The sequence below is a fragment of the Tachypleus tridentatus genome, chromosome 7, assembly GCF_004210375.1.
Source record: "Tachypleus tridentatus isolate NWPU-2018 chromosome 7, ASM421037v1, whole genome shotgun sequence".
Classification (NCBI taxonomy): domain Eukaryota; kingdom Metazoa; phylum Arthropoda; class Merostomata; order Xiphosura; family Limulidae; genus Tachypleus; species Tachypleus tridentatus.
The window spans coordinates 9,295,399-9,312,499 of record NC_134831.1 but is presented as its reverse complement, the minus strand read 5'-3'; the positions used below and the strand labels follow the sequence as shown (position 1 = coordinate 9,312,499).

General features: G+C 35.0%; 2 protein-coding genes across 2 annotated transcripts in view; one reads left to right on the top strand and one right to left on the bottom strand.

Moving 5' to 3' along the window:
* Nucleotides 1-17,101, bottom strand: part of LOC143255064 (neural cell adhesion molecule 2-like) — a 99,373-nt gene that overhangs the window by 65,869 nt on the left and 16,403 nt on the right. The window lies entirely within an intron of this gene.
* LOC143255065 (uncharacterized) overlaps nt 14,198-17,101 on the top strand; it is a 155,481-nt gene continuing 152,577 nt past the window's right edge. The window contains exon 1 of the mRNA XM_076510114.1: nt 14,198-14,315. Within this exon, the coding sequence (XP_076366229.1) occupies nt 14,209-14,315 (107 nt within the window). The 5' untranslated portion in view covers nt 14,198-14,208. The remainder of the gene's footprint in view (nt 14,316-17,101) is intronic.

Below are 17,101 nucleotides of genomic sequence, written 5' to 3'. Positions count from 1 at the left end.
ACTGTCACTAATAGTATTGTTGTCGCTTAGTTTGCCCATGTAAGACTGTCACTAATAGTATTGTTGTCGCTTAGTTTGCCCATGTAAGACTGTCACTAATAGTATTGTTGTTGCTTAGTTTACCCATGTAAGACTGTCACTAATAGTATTGTTGTCGCTTAGTTTGCCCATGTAAGACTGTCACTAATAGTATTGTTGTCGCTTAGTTTGCCCATGTAAGACTGTCACTAATAGTATTGTTGTCGCTTAGTTTGCCCATGTAAGACTGTCACTAATAGTATTGTTGTCGCTTGGTTTGCCCATGTAAGACTGTCACTAATAGTATTGTTGTCGCTTAGTTTGCCCATGTAAGACTGTCACTAATAGTATTGTTGTCGCTTAGTTTACCCATGTAAGACTGTCATTAATAGTATTGTTGTCGCTTAGTTTACTCATGTAAGACTGTCACTAATAGTATTGTTGTCGCTTAGTTTGCCCATGTAAGACTGTCACTAATAGTATTGTTGTCGCTTAGTTTACCCATGTAAGACTGTCATTAATAGTATTGTTGTCGCTTAGTTTGCCCATGTAAGACAGTCACTAATAGTATTGTTGTCGCTGTAAGTGCACTGTTCGTCAGTAGTACATTCACTCTGTTCTTGAGACAAGGCTGTGAAGAATACATTCTTTGTGCCGTCAAAAGTACATCTTCGCACTTATGCAAGACTGTAGATAATAAATAGGCTTTGATGCTACATACAAAGCTATCAATAATTTATTTTTGCTAGAACAAAAGTATTAAGAGCATTCATTTTCTTGCTACATCCAAACTTATCAATAATGCACTCGTTCTTCCTTAGATGGAAGTTTTTAATAATTCTCCATATTTTTCGTTACCCAAGCACGAGGCTATCGATAATTCACTGGTTTTGTCGCACATTGCACGAGGCAGTCAATAAAGCTCTCACTTCGTCACTAGATGGAAGATTGTCTATAATACACGTCACATTCTGATCGAGGTCCACAATAAAGCTTCTGTTTTACTACGTACACCAACTATAAGGAGATCCACGAAATACAGTTTGTTTTGATCCTTTTATTACGCAAGCATGTACAAGTATATTTTAATGTTAATCCAGCCACATGAAGTTGGAGTTGTTAATATTCTGTGAAAAAATGTTATCAGACGATACTTTTTTGAAGTACTTCGAAAAAAACATTTTTCAACAGAATGTTAATGTCTTCTCGTAAATCTCATAAAACTGTTATTAAAAGTGAATCATTAATATGGCTTGTCATTCGTCTAAGATAATTTTAAGAAATATACTAGTCTAAAAAATACATTTCATATCATCGTTCTGGACATTTTAATATTTAGATTGTTACCTACGCCAAACAGCTACAAAGTTCGAGCTTGAAACAATACTCTTGAAACAATACTCTTGAAACAATACTCTTGAAACAATACTCTCTTTTTGTAGAGTTCACAGCGTTGCTTATCCTCCGTGAAACAGCAGTAAGTTTTACATCAATGGTTCGATTCCCGTCGGTGGACACATCAGCTAGCCCAATGTGGTTTTGCTATAATACCAACTGTTGTCTTCAGTGCAGATTGTAATACTAATTCCAGTTTGTTATTTACACCTGGTATTACACAAGTGATATTTTAAACCATTTAAAAACGGACTTTTAGAAACTGTCATTTTCACCCGAGTTTGCCAAAAAAAAAGGTTTTTCGAAATTACATAGTTAAATTTGTTTTAAAAACAATATATTAACATGTTCACTAAACTGCTGGATGCAGCCCTAGCGGGTATCTGAAACGGCAGTGGCCAAACGGTAAGTCAGCGTAGGCTTATAACTGTAAAAATTGAATTTCGATACCCGTTTTCGTCAGAGCATAGATTATTTCATTGAGTAACCTTGTGGATTACAAAACTGTGCAAAACTCTTCTTTGAAAACTTTCTGGTTGTATAAAGAACGCAATGTTTACAAATCGAATGGTCTTGACGGTGTTGTTTTAACTGTATAAAGAACGCAATGTTATCAAATCGAATGGTCCTGACAGTGTTGTTTTAACTGTATAAAGAACGCAGTGTTTACAAATCGAATGGTCCTGACGGTGTTGTTTTAACTGTATAAAGAACGCAGTGTTTACAAATCGAATGGTCCTGACGGTGTTGTTTTAACTGTATAAAGAACGCAGTGTTTACAAATCGAATGGTCCTGACGGTGTTGTTTTAACTGTATAAAGAACGCAATGTTATCAAATCGAATGGTCCTCACAGTGATGTTTTAACTGTATAAAGAACGCAATGTTTACAAATCGAATGGTCCTGACGGTGTTGTTTTAACTGTATAAAGAACGCAGTGTTTACAAATCGAATGGTCCTGACGGTGTTGTTTTAACTGTATAAAGAACGCAATGTTATCAAATCGAATGGTCCTCACAGTGTTGTTTTAACTGTATAAAGAACGCAATGTTTACAAATCGAATGGTCCTGACAGTGTTGTTTTAACTGTATAAAGAACGCAATGTTTACAAATCGAATGGTCCTCACAGTGTTGTTTTAACTGTATAAAGAACGCAATGTTTACAAATCGAATGGTCCTCACAGTGTTGTTTTAACTGTATAAAGAACGCAATGTTTACAAATCGAATGGTCTTCACAGTGTTGTTTTAACTGTATAAAGAACGCAGTGTTTACAAATCGAATGGTCCTCACAGTGTTGTTTTAACTGTATAAAGAACGCAATGTCTACAAATCGAATGGTCCTGACGGTGTTGTTTTAACTGTATAAAGAACGCAATGTTTACAAATCGAATGGTCTTGACAGTGTTGTTTTAACTGTATAAAGAACGCAATGTTTACAAATCGAATGGTCCTGACGGTGTTGTTTTAACTGTATAAAGAACGCAGTGTTTACAAATCGAATGGTCCTGACGGTGTTGTTTTAACTGTATAAAGAACGCAATGTTATCAAATTGAATGGTCCTCACAGTGTTGTTTTAACTGTATAAAGAACGCAATGTTATCAAATCGAATGGTCCTGACAGTGTTGTTTTAACTGTATAAAGAACGCAATGTTTACAAATCGAATGGTCCTCACAGTGTTGTTTTAACTGTATAAAGAACGCAGTGTTTACAAATCGAATGGTCCTGACAGTGTTGTTTTAACTGTATAAAGAACGCAATGTTTACAAATCGAATGGTCCTCACAGTGTTGTTTTAACTGTATAAAGAACGCAATGTTTACAAATCGAATGGTCTTGACAGTGTTGTTTTAACTGTATAAAGAACGCAGTGTTTACAAATCGAATGGTCCTCACAGTGTTGTTTTAACTGTATAAAGAACGCAGTGTTTACAAATCGAATGGTCTTGACAGTGTTGTTTTAACTGTATAAAGAACGCAATGTTTACAAATCGAATGGTCCTGACGGTGTTGTTTTAACTGTATAAAGAACGCAGTGTTTACAAATCGAATGGTCCTGACAGTGTTGTTTTAACTGTATAAAGAACGCAATGTTTACAAATCGAATGGTCCTCACAGTGTTGTTTTAACTGTATAAAGAACGCAATGTTTACAAATCGAATGGTCTTCACAGTGTTGTTTTAACTGTATAAAGAACGCAGTGTTTACAAATCGAATGGTCCTGACAGTGTTGTTTTAACTGTATAAAGAACGCAATGTCTACAAATCGAATGGTCCTGACAGTGTTGTTTTAACTGTATAAAGAACGCAATGTTTACAAATCGAATGGTCTTGACAGTGTTGTTTTAACTGTATAAAGAACGCAATGTTTACAAATCGAATGGTCCTGACGGTGTTGTTTTAACTGTATAAAGAACGCAGTGTTTACAAATCGAATGGTCCTGACAGTGTTGTTTTAACTGTATAAAGAACGCAATGTTTACAAATCGAATGGTCCTCACAGTGTTGTTTTAACTGTATAAAGAACGCAATGTTTACAAATCGAATGGTCTTGACAGTGTTGTTTTAACTGTATAAAGAACGCAATGTTTACAAATCGAATGGTCTTGACAGTGTTGTTTTAACTGTATAAAAAACGCAGTGTTTACAAATCGAATGGTCTTGATAGTGTTGTTTTATAAATATTTTATAATCACCCTTCACAAACAAAGCGTCTACGCTGTAAGAACCATCATTCTTCGGGAATATGTGCATTATAAGTAAGTTTGTGTGATAACTGCGACTGATGCTCAAACAGTAACCCACAAACCATACAGTAACCCACAAATCGTTCAGTAACCCACAAATCGTACAGTAACCCACAAATCATACAGTTACCCACAAACCATTTTGTGCTTATATAGTCTTCCCGTTAGGCATCCGATAAAATTAGGCTTATTTGATGTTTTAGTTCTGTCAATTATAATCGATGACCAGAGCGTTGCAGGACATCTCATTGTACGGAACGAGCTCAAAGCTTTCAACGTTTGCCATGTGTTAGTACACTGTGTAGTTTCTATAACGACGTTTATGGAAATAATTAAAATCTAAATTAACTTGATTGACTTGAACATCAAAATAGTATTGGTTGTCACCTAAGTGATTAGTATGATACAGAATGTTTAACCAAATGGATGTACTGACGTTGTTGAGGTTTGATGAGATGAACTTTTACAGGAAGATGTTTTTCAACGTACGATTCAGTAATGTTTTGTCTGAAGTCATTTGTTATAACATTGTAGAAACTAGTAGAAATTAATACGTTTTGTCAAAATTATTTGTGTTGAAAGAAGAACATAGTAATAAAAATAATACAAAGTTTGGATGCTACTTTCCAGTAAGAATTTTACGTTATCATCGTATAAAGTGCACGTGTGTATGAGATCTCGAAATTCTAAGTAAACACAAAACATATTGGGTAGAAAAAGAATGTTATGTTTCTAGTTCAAGTAATTCTCCGCGTGCTAATGAAGCGTGAATGTTAATTGTACGTTAATTACTTAGAACTGCTAGAGGGTATCTCTGTCTCGTTATTGGTGCTTGGTTTCGTAATTTTCAGTTTAATCATAGTTACGAAACTTTAATGTTGCATCTTTCATAACTGTTTGTAGCTTTGAGGGGATGCGATAATTATTCAGGATTGTTGATCTTATTCTATTAACGGGACAAGCAGACATTATGAAAGGGTATACATCACTACGTGTTATAGAACAATATTTTAACAACTTGTGATTTCTAGTGTATGAAACAAATAGCGCTTCACTTTGCTGTTGAAGACTAACTTCTTAAATCAAGAAATAGGATAATAACTTTAAGTTACTTGATTACTGTGATAACTGATGAAACCAAACTTCGTAACTTTTGATTGCACTGTTCCGAAGAAATTACCAAAGTGTTTATTTATGGTATACTATAGAACTGTTTCTTTGATTTGAATTTCGCATAAAGATACTCGAGGGCTATCTGTGCTAGCCGTCCCTAATTTTGCAGTGTAAGACTAGAGGGAAGGCAGCTAGTCATCACCACCCACCGCCAACTCTTGGGCTACTCTTTTACCAACGAATAGTGGGATTGACCGTCACATTATAACGCCCCCACGGCTGAAAGGGCGAGCATGTTTGGCGCGATGGGGATGCGACACCGCGACCCTCAGATTATGAGTCGCACGCCTTAACACGCTTGGCCATGCCGGGCCCTATAGAACTGTTGCCGTTCATTAATATTTCTGGTTTCAAAAATTGTTCACTGAAGGAAGATTGTAGTAATAAAATCCATTGTGTAGGATTACACTATTTCTACTAATACACGTTTTGCTCGGTGTTTAATTTGGTTTTAAATAACAATTTAGTAATTGTTTCAGAATAGATACTTACATATGACTCTTGAACACTTGGCAGAGCCACAAAATGTTCACTGCCACTTTTAGTTTTGTTTTCTAATAATAGCACAGAAGTAAAAGTTTAGCTAATTTTAATGTTTTTTTTTTTTGTTTTAGAAACCACTGAAAACTTTTCAACCTTACTAAATTTGTTCGATAAAACATTCTATATTTCTTAGGACTCTGCTTCTTTTGTCTTGAGACCCCTTTATTCTTAAGCCGAACTAAAAATGCTAGAGTTAAGCAGACTCTTATGATAACGTCTATTGAATACATGAATATTGATCCATCTTGGTGTTGCTATGGAGTTCAAAAAAGCACGTTTCATTGTTTTAGACACGTTCATTTGGAGAGAGTTTCAATAAAAACAAAGGTTCTGGAGATATTTATCTACACAACTTTTGTTTAATGTATTCAAATGCTCAAGTTTTCCCGTTAAAACTTCGTAGCCTGAGTTCTTAAGAAACCATACATATTTATTTATTTGAGTGTGAGGTAGATACGTTGTATTGACTAATTTTACAAAATGTCTTCAGAAACTGTCAAAAATTGTCTTTACTAATAATGGCGCCCCCGCTGGTACAGCGGTGAGTCTACGGATTTCCAACGCTAAAATTAGGGATTCGAATCCCCTCGGAGGGCTCAGCAGATAACCCGATGTGGCTTTGCTATAAGAAAATACACAAATACACACACTAATAATGGCAAATATATCACAAAACCATAAAAACTCACTAAGTAGCAAATATTCATCCGATTGCTACAGATTTGTGTTGTAGCACAGTTGTGGTGAAATTGATCATGCAGCGCAAGTTTAGTCTACATATAATATATATATATATATGAGAGTAAGTACAAATATGGCTTGAAAAAACACGTTATTCCGGGTTTCTTTGATTTTATGTACAAGTCTGACACTAAATATTTGCTCTCACTAGAAAACTATTCCCAACGCTGTCCATTGTAAGTGTATGTAATAGTTTTATCAGAGTTTATATGTGAAACGGTGTAAGTGACATTTCTCATAATTTGTCATGTTTGGTCTAGAACACAGGTTCCACAGTTTACTTCAGAGATTACTTTGACGTATTTTATTAATAACATCCAGTTATCTGAATGAATTGTTATAGTACGTGGGGATATCTAAAGATATATCTGTTGTAGTTAACTCTGCATTGTGAAAGTATATACGATACCCACTGTATTAAACTGTTATAATGCAGATCATTCAACTGAAATATAAACATTATATACGTTGTTATTGTTTTATATTTGTATATTTAAGAAAAACATGAGAACGTGTTGTAAGTTCGTCAGCTGTCTTTCAAAGTTTTCCGAGTTGATTGCTGGTGATATTCAACAAATTAAGAAACAAATGTACAAACAATTAAAACTAAATTTCAAATACTATTTTCACAGTTAAGTGTGATAGTACACTAAATGTTTTAAACAATAAAACAAACATTTCTCAAATTGTAAATAAAAAATGTTGTTGTATCCAGGCACATTGTGCAACTAAACCAAGAACAAGTTTCAGAATGTTTTTGGGCCCGGCATGGACAAGCGTGTTAAGGCGTGCGACTCGTTATCTGAGGGTCGCGGGTTCGCATCCCCGTCGCGCCAAACATGCTCGCCCTTTCAGCCGTGAGGGCGTTATAAAGTTACGGTCAATTCCACTATTCGTTGGTAGAAGAGTAGTCCAAGAGTCGGCGGTGGGTGGTGATGACTAGCTGCCTTCCATCTAGTCTTACACTGCTAAATTAGAGACGGCTAGCGCAGATAGCCCTCGAGTAGCTTTGTGCGAAATTAAAAAAAACAAACAAACAGAATGTTTTAGCGTTGAGATATTTAAAAGGAAAACAACAACAACAAAATACAAATTCATGTAGTGAAATGTATTTCAACGAATAAAATCTCCAGGTATGATATCATAGTTAAGGTATTCGACTTGCGAAACGTGGGGTGGAAACCTATTATCAAACATGTTTACTCCTTCACATGTAAGTCAGTCCCCATTTTGGTTGATAAAGGAGTCTTGGGGTTGGTGACTGGTTGTGTTAACCATGGTAGATGCTCTCGTCTTATGCTTAATTCTTAAGGACTGTTAACACAGATGGACCCTCGTCTAGTCTTAATTCTTAATGACTGTTAACACAGATGGACCCTCGTCTAGTCTTAATTCTTAAGGACTGTTAACACAGATGGACCCTCGTTTAGTCTTAATTCTTAAGGACTGTTAACACAGATGGACCCTCGTCTAGTCTTAATTCTTATGGACTGTTAACACACATGGACCCTCGTCTAGTCTTAATTCTTAAGGACTGTAAACACAGATGGACCCTGCATTGGTCAGGTTTTAAAAACTGTTGAGGATGTTTTTCTTCACCAATTGGGAAAGGAACTAACCTACTAGAAACAATACTATTTTAAATTTATTGTTAAATTTTAATATAGAAACCGTTGAGAGACTGTAAATTCAGGAGCATCTTGGTGCAGTGATCAATACTATATTAGGTTTGATGTTTTTCTGCATATAGAGATCAGGAATAACAGTATTTTGGTTTTGAAGAGATGAGTTTGTTTGTTTGTATGTTTTTGAATTTCGCACAAAGCTACGCGAGGGCTATCTGTGCTAGCCGTCCCTAAATTAGTAGTGTAAGGCTAGAAGGAAGGCAACTAGTCATCATTTGCTACTCTTTTACCAACGAATAGTGGGATTGACCGTCTATTATAACGCCCCCACGGCTGAAAGGGCGAGTATGTTTGGCGCGACGGGGATGCGAACTCGCGACCTTCAGATTACGAGTCGCACGCATTAACACGCTTGACCATGTCGGCCAATATTTGTTTCACTCTGTAATTACTTGGATATGTTCGGGAATCGGAAATATTAACGTGTGTTTTTATGGGTTTTTTTTTATAGCACAGCCGCATCGGGGTATCGTCGGAGCCCACTAAGATGAATCGAACGGCTGATTTTATCATTGTAAATCCGTAGACTTACCGCTGTACTAGCGAGGGGCGAAAAGAGTCGTCAGAAATGGGATCCGAACCCAGATGAGATGAGACAATGATTAAATGATGCAAATTGAGCAATTTAACTAGTATGAAGTAATAATAATGTGTAATTTTATTACACCGTCATACCAATTATTTAATGGTCTATTAGGAAAAACAAATGGAAAAGTTATATAAATATGTAAAAATTGAGTATAGATTTTTTTTTTAAATGCATCAAGGGTAAGAAAATTATTTCGATGGCAGTAGGGCGTTCGAGACACGGTACGGGAAGTGTGTTTGTGTTTTTCTTTTAGCAAAGCCACAAAGGCTATCTGCTCAGCCCACCGAGGGAAATCGAACCCCTGATTTTAACGTTGTAAGGTACGGGAAGACTAATCATTTATGGGATTGTTTGGTTGTTATGTTCTGTTTTTCTCTTTAGTTTTCACCAATGAAGATTTGAGCTATTACCGATCCTTCACTGATCCTAAATGGAAACAAAACTGAACAAAATGTTAAACTAGTTCTTAGGTTTTTAAGAAAAATTGGAAAATTTAAAGAATGATAATACTTCTGTGCCAGATAATATTAATATAAAGATTTTGATAACGGTTAAGGATTGAACACGTGCTACTAATTAATCTGTGACCTTAAACAGTTGGCAGAACATTGGAACATGGGCCATGTTACCCCTATTTTCAAAAAGATGATAAAAGTTGTCCAAGTAATTTAAAGGCTTATTAATTTTCCATCAGTATTGGGAAATGATTTTTGAAAGTGTGATAAAATGTGTTATAAAGTCAGTTAACTAGGTTTCGGCATTTATTGTATAGTCAGCTTGGTTTCAGTAGTGGAAAATCTTAGGTTATTATTAGCACTTTTACGTTCTTTGAAAATGTGACTTTCTGCTTATATAAATATAAGGTTATGGATGTAGTATATCTGGATTTTCAGTGAGGACTGATAAGATGCCACATAAACTGTTTGTTATGAAATGAATGTCTGCAGGTACTGTGTTTAGGTTGACTCATTGGATAAAAAAACTAGTTGGATGGAAACGAATGGCAAGTGTTGTTATAAATGGAGCTTAGTTAAACAGGACTGATGTCACAGGTGGGGTTCTTCGACACTCGGCGTTAGGACCATTACTTATTTTGGTTACATCATTGTTAGTAGCAGTCCTTCGCAAACGAAAACGATGTCGTCTGCGAGGTGAATGTGTTCTTATGTAACTAAATACCCCTCTTTGAGCTTTTCATTGTTTAGAACACCTTTGGCAGATAGTTCTCAGAAGAAGACGTTGTCGCAATGAAGGTTTGGTTTCTTTCTATTTCCTCTTTTGTTACTTTTTCTGTTGATCAGTTTCGAATGTTTCTGTTGTTTGATGGATTAGAGGGTCAGAGGCATCCTTCCCTCATGGTTTAGGTTGGATTTTAAGTTATACTTCCATCTTTTAACTTGTCTATCCCGAGAACGGTTGTTGTGACGAAATTCCGAGAAAAAGACTTGATGATGAAAGCATTAACATTAATGATAGGCGATAGAATGGTCAATAGATCACTCAGATTTACTGATGAACTTAACGAGGCCCGGCATGGCCAAGTGTATTAAGGCGTTCGACTCGTAATCCGAGAGTCGCGGGTTCGAATCCCCGTCGCACCAAACATGCTCGCCCTTTTAGCCGTTATAATGAGACGTTCAATCCCACTATTCGTCGGTAAAAGAGTAGCCCAAGAGTTGGCGGTGGGCGGTGATGACTAGCTGCCTTCCCTCTAGTCTTACACTGCTAAATTAGGGACGGCTAGCGCAGATAGCCCTCAAGTAGCTTTGCGCAAAATTCAAAACAAACAATGAGATTAACGTTTTGATGTTGCCACTTTTACAAAAGCATTTGGAGTATTTGTTGAATTATTATAAAGGGAATGTGATGCGTGTGGGATATTAATTTTAATTGTGTATAATATTGATAGAAATAATATTGTCAGTGTTACATAAAAAAGAATTTGAAATCATGGTTCATCTGTCCCTTAAACCGTAGAAGCAATGTGCTGTTGTTACGGTAGGGAAAATAGAATTTTAGATGGTTTTTGAATGATATAATACCATTGCGTATGCCATATAGGGTATAATTGCAATGATATGTTCATTTTTCCAAAAGAAATTGAATTGTTGGAAAGGGCTACTGAAATGGAAAGTCTGTCATACAACAATAGATTGAGATCTCTCAACTTATTTTCTCTTAGTAAATATAAATTAAAATGTTTGATTTATGTGTTTAAGAAAATCAATGATATTCGTGCATCATTATTGTTCCTTATTTTATGTTGAGGATTATAGACACAAATATATATTTTGGCATGAGAGGTTATCTTCAACTAAGCATTATTTATTCTGATAGGATAGTAGGTCTCTGGAACTAGTTAGTTTCAAATTTGGCAGATACATTTAATTTTTAACAGAAGTTGAGAGAAATCGTGATAAATAATTAAATGATAAAGGCTTTTAGGGTTTGATTTAGATGCATCCAAAAGTTCCGTTGTTGCTATTTAATGTGTATAATAACACTCGTATATAATAACACGAGTTTTTATTGATTGCACATTTTTCTTCAAATCGTGACTACATTTCATAGTCATTTATGTACTTTTTACAGAATATTAAACTGTCTGTAGATTGAGTAATATTTGAAAATTATTTTAACCGGTTTTTGAGATTCTTTAATATAAACCGATTGATAGATTGCGAAATACAGTAAGTTTCAATTTTATCTTTGACGTATTTTTACGTACATCTAGGACTTCCATCTGTAAGAACAATAGAATTTTAACTTTTGTTTTTCAGCCACAGGGTATGTTACGAAATTGCAACGCCGAAACCTGGGGTTCGATTCTCCGCGGAGGATAGTGTAGATAGGTCATTATGCAGGTTTGCAATAAAAAAATCACTTATTCAATACTTTTTTAATTACTGTGATGCTTTTACAAGTTAAATTGTTAGTTTGCGTCATAACATTTATCATTGGCTAACATGTGATAATTTGTATTTCAATATGATCCATTTTCATTTACTTTTGTCTTTAATTTTACGATTCACCTGCCCCAGCTTGTTTGTCCTATCAAAAACCCTTATTTAGAGAAGTGTGTAATTCTTTAATGCATATACAGTTATTAGAGTGGTTTAGAACAGCCATCATCTTTCAGTATTGTAATCTTTTTGATACCTTAAACTCCAAAATCACATCTTCATTTGCTTACAAATCCACTATTTAACCTAAATATTTATAAAACTCTGCATTGGGATACTGTTAGTGACGGTATTTGAGAAGTTTATATCCTGCTTACGAACGGATGGCATAGTTGTCTCAAGTTAATAAATATAACAGTACTTGATGTCATTATACAGGGTGTTTGGAATGTTACTGTGCACTTATATATTTATTAACAGACATGTTTCAATATGGAATACAGGAGGTAAATATGAATGACAATTATAAACAATGTTAAATAATATTGTTATTTTTACAGACAGAGTAAAATGTCTGTATTGGCATCAATACAGGCCTGGATCCTTCTTATTTTGTTTCTAAACACCGCTATCAGTTGCCGGCTTGAAATAGACTGAATGAATGCTGTTATCGCTGTTTTCAAAACTGCCCAGTGACTTTCAGAACACCATGTAGTATACTGACAGGTATTTAGTGTAGAAACTACTAATTTCTAAAAGACAACTGTACAGTCCTCGGGCGTAATCAAAATAAACTGTAAAAAAGTTAGGCAATACTAAATTATAAACATTTTGATATCTAAACCAATACTTAAGTCTTCTGATGTAGGTTACCTTTGAACCAAGAGTTAAGTATAAATTAGATATGATATTGAGTTCTAAGTTATTAATAAAACTAATTTGTTTGCCATTAGATAAACAATGTTAAGATTAAAATGATTTTACATAAAAATAACTATTTAATTAAACGTTAATAAAATAAGTATACTATTAAGGATGAAAGTAGATATTATTAAACATATTTTACAAATTAACTAATAACCAATAAAACAAGGCATACAGAGAAACTTGTGCAATTAATGAGTTCTGTGTTCTTGTTGCTATAGAGTAACATTCTAAAGATTACTTGAAACTTATATTTCAGGGGGTGAAGGAAGAAGCTTTGCTATGAAAGAGCTAAAAGTCCTAATAAGAACTACAGTCCAATTTAGGTTCTCTTTGGCTTTTGTATCTTGTGCTGCAAATAAACTCAGACGCAGTTTAAAATGTAAATGTTTTAATTTGTTCATTATTATTATTGTTTTCAACTCTGGACTAGGAATCCAATTCTTTATTATGACTAAGTAATATTTTAAATAATTTTACATTATTACGGCTGTCACAACACTATATTATGTTTAACTCGTGTAGTTTGAATAAGCTTTGGTTAATGAACTGTATGTTAGCACTAAACGTGTCAGCAGTATTCGATCTTATTTGAATATTTCTTTCAACCCATGTTTAAATCTGATTCTTGGGATTAGTTAATTTACTGAACATTATGACTAAAACTGTCACTAGTATTAGATATGAATGCTTTTTTCAACCCAATTTTATACCCGGTTACTGGAATTTAGTTAAGGATACGTATTTATGCTACTACTAAGGCTTGCCAACCCACACGTATTAAATATAACCTTCCATGGTTAACAGTTCTTATGGGATAAGTTTAGATAATAAATTGTATAATTATCATGACTATTCGTTCATACAGTTTTTTTATTCACGGTTTTTATAACTTACAAAGAATAAATAAAAAACACAATTAAAACTTGGGTGTGATCTTCAGAAGTAGGCCTTGTTCTAAGCCTTAATGTTTTGTTTATAATTTTTGTCTTTCCTTCTAATATCAAGTTTTTGTTTTAGTTCGTAACAAGCATACAGCTGCGCTTACAATGTCTGACTTTCACGAACTTTTGTACTAGTTACATTATTGTAGGTTTGTCTAAGTTGGATTTAAATCCAATTTGTATAGTTCTTTTTAATTTCCTGCGCTTTTAAGACAAATTAGATTACAACACAAGTGGTACTTATTTTCAAAACTTGGGGTTTGTAGTTATAATTCTATAACTTCTTCATAAAATCTTTAGTATTTTATTAAGTTTTTCTATTTTCAAAAAATACACAGCAGAAGTATATAAGAATAATGACATTATGTAGTCAGTATAAAACACAAAGAAAAGAGCGAGAACATCAGTTGTGTGTTCAAGGTACTCTCAGAAACAGGTTTGAAGATGACCACAATTGTTGGTAATGTGAAGGAAGACATAACTACGAGTACACGTTTACTCAGTAACACAAGTAACCAGTCAGTTGACGTAGAGTGGACAACGAATGATATTGTCTTACTTCTTTGAAAACTTCCATAACACACTCATCTCTAAAGCTTATTTTCTACTATTTACCAAAGGATTCGAATTTACAAAATCGAATGAGGTTTGGTAAGCGATTTTGCTGTTATACTTAAATCTTTGTTATTGGTGTTTAACTAATGTTACACTGTATTTTGTGCTGCGTGAAGAGACATAACGACAACATTTTACTGAATATTAAACTATTTTTCTCTGATGTCTGTTTCTGGCAATTTTTAATACCTAAATACTGGGATCATAATGACAATTATATCGTGAATATACCAGGTAGACACAAACGAATTTAGAATGTAGAAAGTAGAATGCCACCCGAAAAGTCGAAGTGTTATAAAGACTTCCATTTTTAATTTCAGTACTTCCTCAACATTTTTGATTGATTACTCAAGGACTAATGATTACCACATATCTGTGGTTGTGAACTTCATGTCAATTTTAATGAAGTTATTTTGTGAAAGTCCTTTCAAAAATGTTTTTGTCTATATTCAGTAAATTTCGTATTCATGTTTGACAAGGACATTACTAGTAGAAATGATACTGTAATTTACAAAATGATTAACCTCTTTTAAAAATTAAAAATTGTATGTCATCATATGAAAATCAACAAACGAAATTAGCCTTCTATGTAACTTTAAGTTTCCTTAAAATAGTTTTTGGGGCTGTGTAGAAATCGGATAATTAATTCTACATCAGAATTTTTGAAACTGAGATCTCTGAGTAATAAACGAAATTTTATGAAAATTATTTATCGTAAAAGTAAATTTATGTGAATAAAAACATTTAATGTTTGGATACAGCTTTTCCTCTACGCAAAAGCTCCCCGCTGGTACAGCGGTAAGTCTACGGATTTATAAAGCTAAAATCAGAAGTTCGATTTCCCTCGGTGTGCTCAGCAGATAGCCCGGTGTGGTTTTGCTATAAGAAAACACACACATACCCCAAAAGGACCTGGCATGGCCAGGTGGGTTAAGGCGTTTCACTCGTAATCTGATGGTCGCTGGTTTGAATCCCCGTCGCACCAATCTTGCACGCCCTTTCAGCCGTGGGGATATTATAATGAGACGGTCAATCCCACTATTCGTTGGTAAAAGAATTTTTACCTGTTTTAATTCCTGGGTAAGATTAGTTGAAGTAAGTGGTACAATACATTAAAATTTTCATTTTGAAATTTATGAAGCAAAATATTTTAATATTAATTAAATTGTATTTATTCTTGTTTGAGTTAACGGTTTTACTAGTACGAAAATACAAGTTGAAAATGTGGAATAAACAAAAAATGGAAGATTTTAAATTGACTTTAGAAACTAATCAATTTTGTTATCGAGTTTTTATATGGCTGTGAGCTGAAGTAATTTGTGTATCTTCATGGTCAGAGAAAGTTGTATGGATTTACTTAACATTTGTGTGTAATCCTCTGTGTCTATCTGGACACACAACTCCAATAAGTACTTTAAAATTAGTGATCGATCTGGACCGTTATTTCATTAGCTTAGTTAATCTTGACTGATTCATTCTAGTGAGATCAGATTAACCCTGAACTTAATTATATAGGGATAAGGAAAAGAAAGTAAAATTACTGATAGGTTTGAGAAAGATAAAAGTAACGGAGCAAGAAATGAGACAAAACCAGAGAACGATGCAGTCAGTGTATGGAGAGAAAAGAAGCAGAGAACGTCACAGTCAGTGTACGGAGAGAAGAAATGCATAGAACGATACAGTCAGTGTATGGAGAGAAGAAAAGCAGAGGTCGATACAGTCAGTGTATGGAGAAAAGAAGAGCAGAGAACGATACGGTCAGTGCATGGAAAAAAAAAAGCACAGAATGATACAGTCAGTGCATGGAGAGAAGAAAAGCAGAGAACGATACAGTCAGTGTGTGGATAGAAGAAAAGCAGAGAAGGTGTGTGTGTGTGTTTTTCGTATAGCAAAGCCGCAAAGGGCTATCTGCTCAGTCCAACGAGGGGAATCGAACCCCTGATTTTTGCGTTGTAAATCCAGAGACATACCGCTGTATTAGCGGGGGGTGCAGAGAAGGATACGGTCAGTGTACGGAGAGAAGAAAAGCAGAGAACGATACGGTCAATGTACGGAGAGAAGAAAAGCAGAGAACGATACACTCAGTGTATGGAGAGAAGAAAAACACAGAATGATGCAGTCAGTGTATGGAAAAAAGAAAAGCAGAGAACGATACAGTCAGTGCATGGAGAGAAGAAAAGCAGAGAACGATACAGTCAGTGTATGGAGAGAAGAGAAGCAGAGAACGATACAGTCAGTATATGGAGAAAAGAAAAGCAGAGAACGATACAGTCAGTGCATGGAGAGAAGAAAAGCAGAGAACGATACAGTCAGTGTGTGGAGAGAAGAAAAGCAGAGAAGGATACGGTCAATGTACGGAGAGAAGAAAAGCAGAGAACGATACAGTCAGTGCATGGAGAGAAGAAAAGCACAGAACGATACAGTCAGTGTATGGAGAGAAGAAAAGCAGAGAACGATACAGTCAGTGCATGGAGAGAAGAAAAGCAGAGAACGATGCAGTCAGTGCATGGAGAGAAGAAAAGCAGAGAACGATGCAGTTCAGTGTATGGAGAGAAGAGAAGAGAACGATAATCAGTGTATGGAGAGAAGAAATGCATAAAACGATACAGTCAGTGTATGGAGAGAAGAAAAGCAGAGGTCGATACAGTCAGTGCATGGAGAGAAGAAAAGCAGAGGTCGATACAGTCAGTGCATGGAGAGAAAAAAAGCAGAGAACGATACAGTCAGTGTATGGAGAGAAAGAAAAGCAGAGAACGATGTAGTCAGTGGATGGAGAGAAGAAAAGCAGAGAACGATACAGTCAGTGCATGGAGAGAAAAAAG